The sequence below is a fragment of the Sarcophilus harrisii genome, chromosome 1 (genome assembly GCF_902635505.1).
Source record: "Sarcophilus harrisii chromosome 1, mSarHar1.11, whole genome shotgun sequence".
NCBI lineage: Eukaryota > Metazoa > Chordata > Mammalia > Dasyuromorphia > Dasyuridae > Sarcophilus > Sarcophilus harrisii.
Window position 1 is genome coordinate 687,660,002 of NC_045426.1, and position 13,048 is coordinate 687,673,049.

The following is a 13,048-nucleotide window of genomic DNA, read 5'->3' on the forward strand; positions in this document are numbered from 1 at the left end:
CTTTGTCTTGCTTCCTGCCTGACAGAATGTGTTCCCAGTGCTCAGCACAGTATCCAATAGATAGTAGGCACTTAACAAATGGGGCAACTGGGTGGCCTAGGAAACAAAGAGTGCTGGACTTGGACTGGGAAAGACATGAATTTGAATGCTCACACTTACTCTGTGACCTCTTTGAGTCTCACTTTCCTTATCTGTAAATCAGGGTTAAAAAAACCCACTTTCACAGAGTTGTAAGAATCACATGAAATAACATATAAAGTGCTTTTTGGACCTTTACATAAAAGCCAGCTACTATAATAAATTCTTATTGCCTTATGGAGATACTTATTTTACAGATAAGGATACTAAGGTGAATAGGTGGGGGAGTCACGGAAGTATGATCATTAAATTCCAGTTTGACTTTCCAGTGCAGAACAGTAATAACAATAATTACAATTTACCTTTATGTTCAAATTCCACAGCTTTCTAGGCCTTTGGATTTAGAAAGCACTTTTCTTGCAAGTTCCATAAGGCCTAAAAATACGTAATCTTCTATTCTGGTAGTGCTAGAAGAGACAACTGGGACTGGCTACACATGGTGTAGATATGTTACCAGAAAGAAAATAGCCATCAGCCCCTCAAGTGCAACACCCTGGAACAATCACGGGAAGTTACTCCATGGCTGTGACCTAACCAGTTTCCACCTTGCTTCACCTGGTGCATTACCATACACAAGAATTTTTGTTTGCTTGCTTCATGGTGGTTAGGTTTTTTTTTTTTTTAATCTTCTTCCAGGTATCAATCAAAACCTCATGCCAGCCTCCACTCCTTGGAAATAATGAAATGAGATGACGTGCATGATTCTTTCAGCTGGGCAGTACAATGTGACCTGCATCTGGCTGGAGGAATTAATGTTTCCAGTCCTCAGGCTGAACTCTGGGGCAGCTGAGCTGGCTCTCCCCTGCTCCTTTCAGGGTGTGCTCTGCCTCTACAGATAGACAAAATGTTTTGCTTTGGCAACCTGCTGCAAGAAGGCTGTTGGTCCCTGAAAACCTAATTTGCGCATATTTTATCCATGGATTCAGTGCAGAGGTCCCTCCCCTCCACCCTCCAGTTAAGTGGTATAACTCCTTTAAATCTAGGGAACTTCCTTTATATCAGGGAGGCGTGGGTTTTGTAAAGAATATTTGAACAAAATATCTGCAGCTAAAGTGTAGGCTTTGGAGAAAAGTGGCCCTCCTTCTCCCTGTTGGAGAAAGTGACAGAAAAGAAAATACACCTAACATTATGGCATCAGTGCCTCCATCTTCCCAAACCTGGAGCTGCTGAGAACTAGGTACTCAAACATTCTATACTACTCTAATAGCTATTTAAAAATTCCCAGATCATAACCTGTGATTTCTAATGCAGACAAATGGTATCATAAGACCAAGTGTGGGAGTTAAAAATAATAATAATAAATTACTATGCCACTCTCCCCTCTTCTTTTGCCAGGAAAGTATTCATGAACTCTCAGTAGGCAGAGTACAATTCTTCTTAAGGGGCTTTTCAGGGGAGGAAATGGAAGCCCACTGAGTTAACTTGCTTGAAGTCACTTAAGTTGTACTGGATAGAACTGAGATTCAAGTAGAGGTTTTTTGATCTCAGATTTAATGTTGTTTTCACCAGCCCAGGATGCCTCTAAAACAGCAGATAATGGGACAGGCTAGGGGGTGCAGAAGGAGTTTGATAGCTGGTTTTGTCTTCAGAAGGCCTTCATATGCAGCAAGGATGAGACTTCTGTTTGACCCCAGGAGGCAGAACTAAGAGCAATAAGTAGAAGCGGTAAATAGATTTTAAGTTTAGGAGGGATGTTAGAAAGTTAGAAAAACTTCCTAGGAGTGAGCTGCCCCAAGAACAGTGGGTTTGCTCCTTTTGGGAGTTTTCAAGCAAAAGCTGAATGACCACTTGTCAGATGTTACAGTAATGACTCTTGTTCAGGTATGGACTGGGGCTGACCAGAGGCTTTCAGAGTTGGAAGAGACAACAGCAGCCATCCAAAACCGCGTATACCCTACAGTGCTCACTTCAATATCCATCCTCCTTCTTCAAGATGATGGGGGACCCCGACTCTCAGAGCAGACCATTCCCCTTTTGGACAACTCTTTCACTAAGTTTTTCATTCTTTCCGAATCTTCTGTTCACTACCTCTTTAATTCTGTCTCCTGGGACCAAGGAGAACAAGCTTGTTCCCTCTTCTTGGTCATCAGATATTTACAAGGTGCTGTCGTGGCCCAGCTAAGTCTTCTCTAGGTTAAACAGGCCTGGTTCCTTCTACCAAGTTTCAGATTTCCTCCTGGTTGCCCTCCTCTGAACATGTCCCAGCATATCAATGTCCTGTCTAAAATATGATACTCAGAACTGAACATAATACGACCGACGTGGTCTGACCAGGGTGAAGGACAGTGGGATGACGTCCCTGGGAGAGCACTTTCCTTTCTTACTTTTCCACCTCCTGTGGCCTTCCTGAGTTTCAATCCAGGTCTGTCAATATCTGGTAGGAAAAGGGTGGCTGGGACAAGCACGGTAACTGATGTCAAGATTTGAACAAGTTTCTTAACCTCCCTGGAAGTTTTCTTAGTTCCAAAATGGACTGAAATAAGACAACCTCTAGTCAAAATCATTTGAAAATGTTCCTCTCCATTCAATTGCATGCTCTCAGAGATATCCCAAGAACCCTGAGCCAGTGGTTACCTACAGATGAGTCTTCGAGATCAGGAGATCAGTCTTTAATCCCCCTCCAGCTTCCTGAGGGGCAGGGTGGATTTGTAAGAAGTTGGATCCGGAGGAGCCCCAGGTTCCCTCTGACACAGTGATCATGAACAAATTATTTCATCTACTAAGCCTGTAAAATGGGGATATTAATAACTCTGGGACTAAGCTCACGATTTGTTGATGCTCAAATAAGATGACATAAAGAAATCCGCAACACTTACAATATCTAGATAGCATTTTGTTGTGATTCATCTGATCCCACTAAACTACATTCTCAACTTTAGTACTCAAGTAATGCAGGGTCCTCATCAGTTAAGTCAACAAACATTTATTAAGCACTTAATCGTGTGCCGGGCACATAAATGTTGAGGATATAAAAGCAAAACCACATTTCCTGACCCCAAGGAGCTCCCGTCTTGCCCTGGATCACACAGCTACCCAAGTTTCGGAGGCAGGATTTGAATTCAGGCCTCCCTGCCTTTTGGATCAGGGTTCTATGCCCCTTGCTTCCATCTTAATGGGAAAGACAACATGCATAAAAATGGTATAGATGAGAAGCCCATGATGCAAGTGCAGGGTAATTCCTTCATGCTTACCTCACCCAGACCCCAAAATCTAAAGTTGTGGGGGGAAAACAAACCCCAGGAAAATTGGGGTACTAGTCTCAGCTCCCCACCTCGCTAGGTAGGCCCTTGACCCTGAGCCCGCTCTCGGGCAGGAGAGAATCCAGCCTGCTTCCCCCGACTCACCGCGCAGGAAGCGGGTCATTTTTGTCTTTCTGCCCTCAGCGGCCAGCACAGCACCCACCGAGGGAGGGCTTCACAAACGCTTGCTAATTAAGAAGGGCTATTGTTTACATCTTGCCAGTCCCCTGAAGAAGCTGGCACCCCGGGCAAGCACGAAGATCGGGCACCGTGGGGGGGGCGGGGGAGGCAGATTTCTAACTGACCCGATGGACAAACCCCGGATTACGGACCATTTGTGGCCCACTTGATCTTGCCCAGACCGGGAGATTTGGGGGTAACTAGTGCACAGACTGGGAGATTGGGGGTAACTAGGGCACAGACCGGGAGATTTGGGGGTAACTAGTGCATAGACTGGGAGATTGGGGGGTAACTAGTGCACAGACCGGGAGATCGGGGGGTAACTAGCGCACAGACCGGGAGATCGGGGGGTAACTAGTGCCCAGACCGGGAGATTTGGGGTAACTAGTGCACAGACCGGGAGATCTGGGGGTAACTAGTGCACAGACCGGGAGATCTGGGGGTAACTAGTGCACAGACTGGGAGATTAGGGGGTAACTAGTGCCCAGACCGGGAGATTTGGGGTAACTAGTGCACAGACTGGGAGATTGGGGGGTAACTAATGCACAGACCAGGAGATCTGGGGGTAACTAGTGCACAGACGGGTAGGGGTAACTAGTGCCCAGACCGGGAGATTGGGTAACTGTGCCAGACCGGAGATCGGGGTAACTAGTGCACAGACCGGGAGATTGGGGGGTAACTAATGCACAGACCAGGAGATCTGGGGGTAACCAGTAGACAGACTGGGAGATTTGGGGGTAACTAGTGCACAGACTAAGAGATTTGTGGGTAACTAGTGCACAGACCGGGAGATTGGGGGGTAACTAGTGCCCAGACCGGGAGATATGGGGGTAACTAGTGCACAGACCGGGAGATCTGGGGGTAACTAGTGCACAGACCGGGAGATCTGGGGTAACTAGTGCACAGACCGGGAGATCTGGGGGTAACTAGTGCACAGACCGGGAGATCGGGGGTAACTAGTGCACAGACCGGGAGATCTGGGGGTAACTAGTGCCCAGACCGGGAGATTGGGGGTAACTAGTGCCCAGACCGGGAGATCGGGGGTAACTAGTGCCCAGACCGGGAGATCGGGGGTAACTAGTGCACCGACCGGGAGATCTGGGGGTAACTAGTGCACAGACCGGGAGATCTGGGGGTAACTAGTGCACAGACCGGGAGATCGGGGGTAACTAGTGCACAGACCGGGAGATCTGGGGTAACTAGTGCACCGACCGGGAGATCGGGGTAACTAGTGCACAGACCGGGAGTCGGGGTAACTAGTGCACAGACGGAGATCTGGGGGTAACCTAGTGCCCAGACCCGGAGATCGGGAACTAGTGCACAGACTGGGAGATCAAATGTGCCCAGACAGGGAGAGATCGGGGTAACTGTGCCCAAGGGGAGATATGGGGTTAGTGCCCAGACTGGGAGATCTGGGGCTAACTAGTGCCCAGACCGGGATCGGGGTAATTAGGCAAGACCGGGAGATCTGGGGAAACGCACAGAAGGAGATCTGGGGTAACTAGTGCACAGACTGGGAGATTAGGGGTAACAGTGCCCAGCCGGGAGTTGGGGAATAGTGCCCAGACCGGGAGATCAAACTATGCACAGACCGGGAGGGGGGAACCCAATGCACAAGACCAGGAATCTGGGGAACCAGTGACAGACTGGGGTTTGGGGTAATGGGCAAGACTAAGAGTTTGGGTAACTATGCACGACCGGGAGATTGGGGGGGAATAGTGCCCGACCGGGAGATATGGGGGTAACTGTGCAAGACCGAGATCTGGGGTAACTGTGCGCCGGAATCTGGGGGTAACTAGGCACAGACCGGGAGATCGGGGAACTAGGACCGACCCGGGAGATCTGGGGAACTTAGTGCCCGGGAATTGGGGGTAACTAGTGCCCAGACTGGGAGATTGGGGGGTAACTAGTGCCCAGACCGGGAGATCGGGGGGTAACTAGTGCCCAGACCGGGAGATCTGGGTAACTAGGCACCGAGATCAAAAAGTACGACCGGGAGATCGGGGGGCCTGTGCACAGACCGGAGATCTGGGGGAACGGGCCCAGACCGGGGAGATCGGGGTAACTGGCCCAGACCGGGAGATCGGGGTAACAGGCCAACCGGGAGATCGGGGAACTAGGCACAGACCCGGGAGATCTGGGGTAACAGTGCACCGACCGGGAGATCCGGGGTAACTAGTGCCGACCGGGAGATCTGGGGTAACTAACGGAGGAGATCTGGGGGAACGTGCCCAGACCGGGAGATCGGGGGGTAACTAGTGCCCAGACCGGGAGATCGGGGAACTAGGCAGACCGGGAGATCTGGGGAACTAGCCCAGACGGGGAGGTTGGGGGGAACTGGCCGACCCGGGAGATCGGGGGGGCCCAGACCGAGACGGGGGAACCAGTGAAACCAAACCAAAAGGGGGGCCATCCCGACCAAACCCCCAGCCGGCTGGGAGTGGGGGCCCCCGCCCAGGCCGGGAGGGACCACAGGGCGGGAGGAGTTTAAACCCCGCCCGAAACCCCTGGAGGAGCCGGCCCTCGGGGAAAGCCCGGGGGAGGGGGCCCCCAAACTGAGGGGCCGGGGGCCCCTGGTTCGGGCCGGGCGGGACCCCCGCCGGGGGTCCTTTAGAGGGCTCTGGAGAGCCCGAGCGAACCGGTGGGGCGCCCGCCCTCCCGGGGACCCCGGCCGGGGGGAGAGGGGACCCACGGAAGAGGGAAAGGAAGGGGGAAAGCCGGGCCTCGGGAGCCCTGGGCCTGGGGGGCCGAGGCCACGAACCCCAGAGCCGCGGCCCCCAAGGGGCCCGACGACCAGCCCGGCGCCCTCCCGGCTTTTCACGACGGGATGCGCCGGGGCTTCCTCACGAGGAGGCCCAAGGCCTGAAGCCCTCCCGCCAGGCCCGCTCGGAACTGCAGGCCGGTGGCCGCAGTGCGCCTGCGCCGTGGGCGCCTGGAGCCTAGATCCGGGCCCTCGCAGCCGGCGGGAGGGGGTGGGGCCAGCGCGTCCTCTCGGGCGGCGTGGGTGAAGAAGGCGGCCGAGGGCTGGAGTCGAGGAGGAAAGGGAGGGGCAGGGGTGAGGAGCGAGGAGGGAAGGGGAGCGCAGGGGGAGGCAGGGGGCGTGGCCCGGCCGGCGGCGCCGCGCTGGTGCCTCTCGGCCAATGAGCGGCGTCCACATGCCGCGGCGGCGAGAGGGGAGGCAGCAGCGAATAAATGCTATTAGAGCCGCCGCCGCCGCCGTCGCTGCCGCGCCGCTCGCTCCCGTCCCCGACGCCGCCACCTTCGCCGCAGTCTCCTCCTCGGGTCACCGGCGCCGCGGCCCCTCGGGGTGGGGGCTCCGCCGAGGCAGCGAGCGCCGCCGCGGCTAGATAGCGCTCCCCGGGCGGGAGCATCGGGGCGCCTCCCGAGCCGCGGCCACAGCGGGGCCCAGCGCCCGGCGGGCGGGCGGGCGGGCGAAGCTCGAGGCGCGGGCCGGGCCGGGCCGGGCGGCGGTTGGCGGCCGAGGGCAGCGTCCCGGGCCCGGGTCGGGGCCGATCGGGCGGGCAGCGGCGTCACTTGCCCCGGGGCCGCGGGGGGAGGGCGCCCGTGGGGTGATTCAGCGCTCGGCGGAGCGGAAGGAGGCGGCGGCGGCGGCGGAGGAGGCAGCGCCGCGGCTGGGGCTGCTGCTGCTGCTGCTGCTGCTGCTGCTGCCGCCGGGGGTGGGAAGCACCGCGCCCGGCGCCCCCGCCGCCTCGTGAGCCCGGGCTGCTGCCCAGCCGCGCCGAGCGCGTCCTAGCCGGAGGCGGCCCCGGGCGGGCTCGGGCTCCGCAGCCATGGAGAACGCGCACACCAAGACCGTGGAGGAGGTGCTCGGCTACTTCGGCGTCAACGAGAGCACCGGGCTGAGTCTGGAGCAGGTCAAGAAGCTCAAGGAGCGCTGGGGCTCCAACGGTGCGTGCCTGCTGCGGCGAGGGGGTGGGGGCTTCCGCCCCGGGGGACACCGCGCGCCCCCCGGGCCCGCCCGCCCTTCCCCCGCCCTCTCCCGGCGCTCGCTCGGCGCGGCAGGGGAGGGGGACCCTCGCCTCTCGGCCACCCCCCGAGGTGGGGGCTTCCCATGTCCCTTCTCCCGAGGCCCGTCCGGGGGGAGGAGGAGGCCGCCCTCCTTACGGGGTCCCGACCCCCCCCTCTGCGGAGGCACTCTGGGCGTGTGGAGTCCGCATCTGGCTGGAAAGGCGGCCTAAGAGAGAGGGAAGATGGCTGACTGGGGCTCCACCTCGTGGGTCTATCCCACCCGAGCTGGTTCGCTCGGTTAATCCCTCTCCCCCGAGCCTTTCCCCCTGGGGCGGGGGGCTCGCGCGGCCAGGGCAGGCCGGGCCGTATCTCCGGTCCCGTATCCGTGACCTTCCTTTTGTGCATCGGGGAATCGCCCACGCAACTCCAGCCCTTCTTAGGGGATGGAACTGAACGGGGGACGGGCAGGAGCAGTGGGCTTGCCCCGGACGCAGGGCTCGGGACTCCCCAGAAGACACCTCCCCCCCCCCCCCCCCCCCCCCCCCCCCCCCCCCCCCCCCCCCCCCCCCCCCCCCCCCCCCCCCACATCTGGCAGGACGCGGGGACTGGCCGAAATGTCTCCTTTTTAGGGTCCCTGCCTTACCGGGCTGGGTTTCTCTGAAATACAGCACAAGGTCATTAACGCGAAGAAAGATTGTCTCTCTGTTAATTGTCAGCTGGGGGGAGGCTGGTCCCTGGTCTGGTTAAAGGTTTTGTCTTCTAGAAGGTGGGATGTTTAATTTTAACAATTTTCCTCGGAGACGAACCAAACGTTAATGTCTTTTTTTCTTTTTTCTGCTGTTCCCTTGCAAATCTCTGCATTCTACAGAACTGCCAGCAGAAGAAGGTAAGTCATTTGATGAAAAGTTTTTTTTTCATTGTTTCTTGCTGAAGCAATTAAGATAACTATATTATAATGTGCGTTTTTTGTTATAGGGAAAACCTTATTGGAGCTTGTCATTGAACAGTTTGAAGATTTATTAGTTAGAATTTTACTGCTGGCAGCTTGCATATCTTTTGTAAGTATACAAAATCATCTTTTTTAAAAGTATTGGTCAGCCAAAGGTGGCAGGGAGGAAAGTTGTACAACTGAGAGCAGATAATGGGGATAAGCAAAGATGTACTGCCCTGGTGTTAGCCGTTTGTCTTAATATAATGTAAACTAGGGATTTTTTGCAAAGTAAATGGATGCATCAGTCAGGGATTTTTTTAAACTAAGGGATTTAAAGCCAATTGGATTTTCCAAATACATATTGTCGAGCCAAATAAGCTTCTGAAACCAAAGTTTTTATTATTATTAGGCCTTTTAAATTTCGTTTTATTGTTAAATTTTGGCTCTCCTTATTCACAAATTGTAAGATCACATGAAGATGATGATGGGGTCATTGTCATCTGTAAATAGCACTCAGCAAAAGTATATTCTCCAGTTGTTTTCCCTTTCTGGTAATAGCAAGGTGACAGTTGGTTCTGACTGTGACAAGAATGATGACGCTGGTGATGGCTCTGTGCTTGACCAAATTTGGTCACTGACCTTCAGGGTGGTAGTATGTTCATCTAAGTCAGACCCCCCCCCCCCCCCTCCCCTTTTCATGACTGACTACCAAACAGATAGAAGTCCTCAGATGGACAGGACAGAGTTCAGCTTACCCTGTTCTATAGACAAAATATTTGAACTGGGCAGTTTATGGTTGTGTGAGCTGGGAAGTCTAGGTTTGCATTCGAGAGCTGGTGGGTTGCTAAGAAACAAAGAGTGAGATGCAAAGAATAAGAGCCTCCGGAGGTGATGGGGGCGAATGTGTTCTTGATAAGTTATTAACCAATTTGTTCTCTTCATCAAATTCTCATGTGGGTTATTCTTTTTTGAGCCCAGAGAATATTTGTTAAATGTGATAGAAAGAGAACCTCACAGATTTAGAAGGAAAACTTTGAGAACGTGATTCTCTGGATTGAAATAAAATAATCTCATTCATAAAAAAAAAAAAAAAAATTCTTCCCTACCCCCAACTTGAGGACAGGAAGAACTGGTTCTGATATGACCGCATCTGTTCATGCAGCATGTGTGCCTCTGCTTTTCAGACGGGCCTAACTTTAGAAAAACCCCCAAACGACCCACTGGAGATGAATCATTGAGCAGTTGGGTGTGCTATCAGCAATCCCAAGGGGCCATCCTCATCTTTCTTCTCGTTGTCTTTTCTCTCATCTTTCAGCAGAAGGAGATTTGAGGAATAGGCAGAGGTAGTGACTTAAAACAGTAGTCCTGAGTTGTTTTTCCAAATGGCAGCTCTCAGAGCAGCAAACATTTGGCAGACACAATTTTAGTGCTCTAAGTCTAAAATGATTCTTTTCCCACTAAGTGTAGTATACGTCATAATTATCCTGAGAGTGCCATCAATTACCTTTAGGGTCTGGTTCTTGGATTCTTCTCTTAGAGGAAAATTGAGGCATGATATCACAGCAGATGACTTGCTGAGCCTACTGAATTGCTCTCAACTGCCTCCTATGTCCCTTTTCCCTCATTTTTTAAAAATTTAAATTACATAGTTTAACTCCAATATATCTTAAGAAAATTAGAATCCTCTTTGTTACAGATTAATCAATTTGCCGTTTAGAAGGTTCAGCAGATTGTTACCACTAACATTCACTTGAGCTTTTAACTTCAAATACTGTGTGAATTCATTTAGGGACTAAGCAACTGCTAATAGTCCTGAATAGTTTATAGAAAGAATAAACAGTAGGCAGCTAAAGCACATTGGAAATGACTTTGCCTGCTTTACCTTGAACTAATCACAATTTGTTGAAGTAGAATAAAATGTGAATTTGATTTAACCTCATAAAACAAGGCAGACTGAATATTTAGACTGGTGAATATTTTATATTTCTAGATGACTAAGATGGTTTTTAAAATTTCATTTCTGGGCCAAGAGAAATTTGTACTTGGGTTTCATGAGCGGCTACCCTCCCCTACTGAGATGTTACATTAGAAGCATGGTCATGTATACATTGAAGCAAAATTAATCTTAGCTCCTAAGTAGTTGATGTTGGTATTTAAAAAAAAAAAAAAAAAGACAGGGATTAGTGTTGGAAGCTTGAGGAGGTGGTTGGGTCTCATTCAGAATCTGTTCCCTTTCAAATATATAATCTTTCTCTCAGAGAGAGTCTTATCTGTGTTAGAATGGTATACTTTAAAACTTATTTTGTGGTGGATGTTGAAAGGATATTTATTTTATTAAATAAAGTTTATTGTTAAATTCCAATAGAGTTTAATGGTTTCTTGGAATTCATGTAGTCTTTTTCCTAGTATTTCAAGCAGTACCCTCATGTTCTCTAACCTTTACAGACCCATGGAAGGAACATTCCACTTATCTTGGGGTATCCCTGCTAGGAAATGTCCAGAATTGCCATCTTTTTTGATTTTTGATTCTTTGGAGGCTATAGCATAATGAATCTTTGTTATGTGTTCGAATCTTGGTTCTGTTATTTAGTAATTATGTGAGCTTGAGCCAATGAACTCGTCTCCAAGCTTTATTTTTTCTCATCTATAAAATAAAGAGGTTAGATTAGACAGTCTTCAAAGTCTCTTTCAGCTCTGAATCATTATATTAGTTTCCTTTAAAATAGTGATGCTTAGTTTGATTCTTGTTTAATAAGAAGATAGGGGGATATTTGTTGTATAATAGGTTCTTAGATTATAAAAAATAATGTGATGTTTCTTGTGACTGCGTGACATTAAATCAGAGAAGCTGTTAATTCTAGTTAATCTTCTGGCATAGTTGAATAGAGGAAATTGTGATTATTTTTACATAGGTGATTTGTAGGGATTTGTTTAGTCATTTCAGTCATGTTTGACTGTGACCCCATTTGGGGTTTTCTTGGTGAAGATACTAGAGTGGTTTGCCATTTCCTTCTTCAACTCATTGGACAGATGAAGAAACTGAGGCAGACAGGGTTAAGTGACTTGGCCAGGGTCACACAGTTAGGAAGTGACTAAGGCTGGATTTGAGCTCAGAACAATGAGTCCTCCTGACTCCTGCCTGGTGTTATGTCCACTATGCCATCTAGCTGCAATATTCACCAAAGAATATATTGAGAAGGACCTCAGGCTAAAATGATTATGTATATACATCAGAGAGGGACACACACACACACACACACACACATACATGTGTGTGTGTGTGCACACGCATATGTAAATGGAGTGACCCTGGGGTTCTTAGGGGTCAGTGTTTGGTGCTGTCCATAGATTTATTTGGTCCAATTACCTCACATGTTGCTTTTTGTAAGTTTCTTACTGCTATCTCCAATCTGTTTCCAGCCTATGATTGGTCTTTATCATGAACCTCTCGAGCCTTCCTCTTTTTTTAATGTGTCAGTACTGATACTTCCTGTAGCCCCCTTTTCTTCCCTGTCTCCCCAGGTCCTGGAATAGAGAGAGCTATATATATTCAGGTTCAAAGAAATAGTTGGGTCAGTAGAACAAGCTAGTTGTGTGTGTTCATCTTCTAGTGTGGTTAATAATGCTGATTCCTGTGGGTTTATAGTCTGAAATTAGAACATTGTCTTTTTGTTTAAATTTATAAATTATACCTGTCTTTTGAAGTCTTTCATTCTTTGTCATATGGAAGGCTCCATTATTCTAATTTTATTTGCAATAGAAATAATTAGCAGCTACTTTCTGTCCTTAAAGGTAAGCCTGTTACAAGAATTTTATCCATCAGCAATTAATCAGTATGTTATCATTTATTGTTCCAAAATACTCATCTAATAAGTCTTGTGCTAAGTCATAGATTCATATTGGAAGGAAAAACACAATGAAACTTTTTTATAGGAAAAACATTTTTTAATTAAACTAACACGATCTTGCCCTTGAAATTGAAGAGAAAAGTCTCAATCAGTAGGTCCAAACATTTTATTTAAGCACAGATGTTAAATGCTGGCAATACAAAAGCCTGACCTGTCCTCAAGAAGATTATGTTCTAATTCAAAAGACAGTTACATGCAGAGTACATGGAAGGTAAATTTAGTCTGGAAGGCACCAGTGACTAGAGAAGCCGAGAAAGGCCTGTAGTTTGTTACTTAAACGCGTGCCTTACATCCTTCTGCCAAGAAGGAAATTCATCCTCCCTCTAACAAGGTGCGAAGCTTATCTTCAAGTTGCTAATGCCTTGCTGACCTTTAAGAAAGGCCCTTGTTCCTCCTCAAGTCCAACAATTTTTTTTCTTAGCTGGAAAGTTAAGTTTCCTATTTCTAATACACTCTCCTTGGCAAGCATTTGGAAAGCTAGCAGCAGAGCAGCTGCGATCTTGCATCCATCACAATTTATCACTTCCTCAGAGAAGTTGCCTTTTTGGCACTAGGCCTGATCCTCAGGGCCTGCAGTAGTGTGCTGTGTGTCAGAGCCTAGGAACAGGGCTCTGTGTCTCGGCCTCCTAGGCCCAACTTGGCCCTTTTGCATTTTCTCCTTGGGATCTGCCTGCCTCTTTATT

The 13,048-nt window shown here is 49.8% G+C and overlaps 1 protein-coding gene across 3 annotated transcripts in view; it reads left to right on the forward strand.

Moving 5' to 3' along the window:
- The first annotated feature begins 7,348 nt into the window (after positions 1-7,348).
- The window catches only part of ATP2A2 (ATPase sarcoplasmic/endoplasmic reticulum Ca2+ transporting 2), a 52,927-nt gene continuing 47,227 nt past the window's right edge, over positions 7,349-13,048 (forward strand). For all 3 annotated transcript variants that reach the window (XR_004231285.1, XM_031948562.1, XM_031948561.1), the window contains exons 1-3: positions 7,349-7,466; positions 8,395-8,412; positions 8,502-8,584. Coding sequence is in view for 2 of the 3 variants with exons in the window: in XM_031948562.1 (XP_031804422.1) it covers positions 7,349-7,466; positions 8,395-8,412; positions 8,502-8,584 (219 nt within the window). In the remaining variant the exon portion in view is untranslated. The remainder of the gene's footprint in view (positions 7,467-8,394; positions 8,413-8,501; positions 8,585-13,048) is intronic.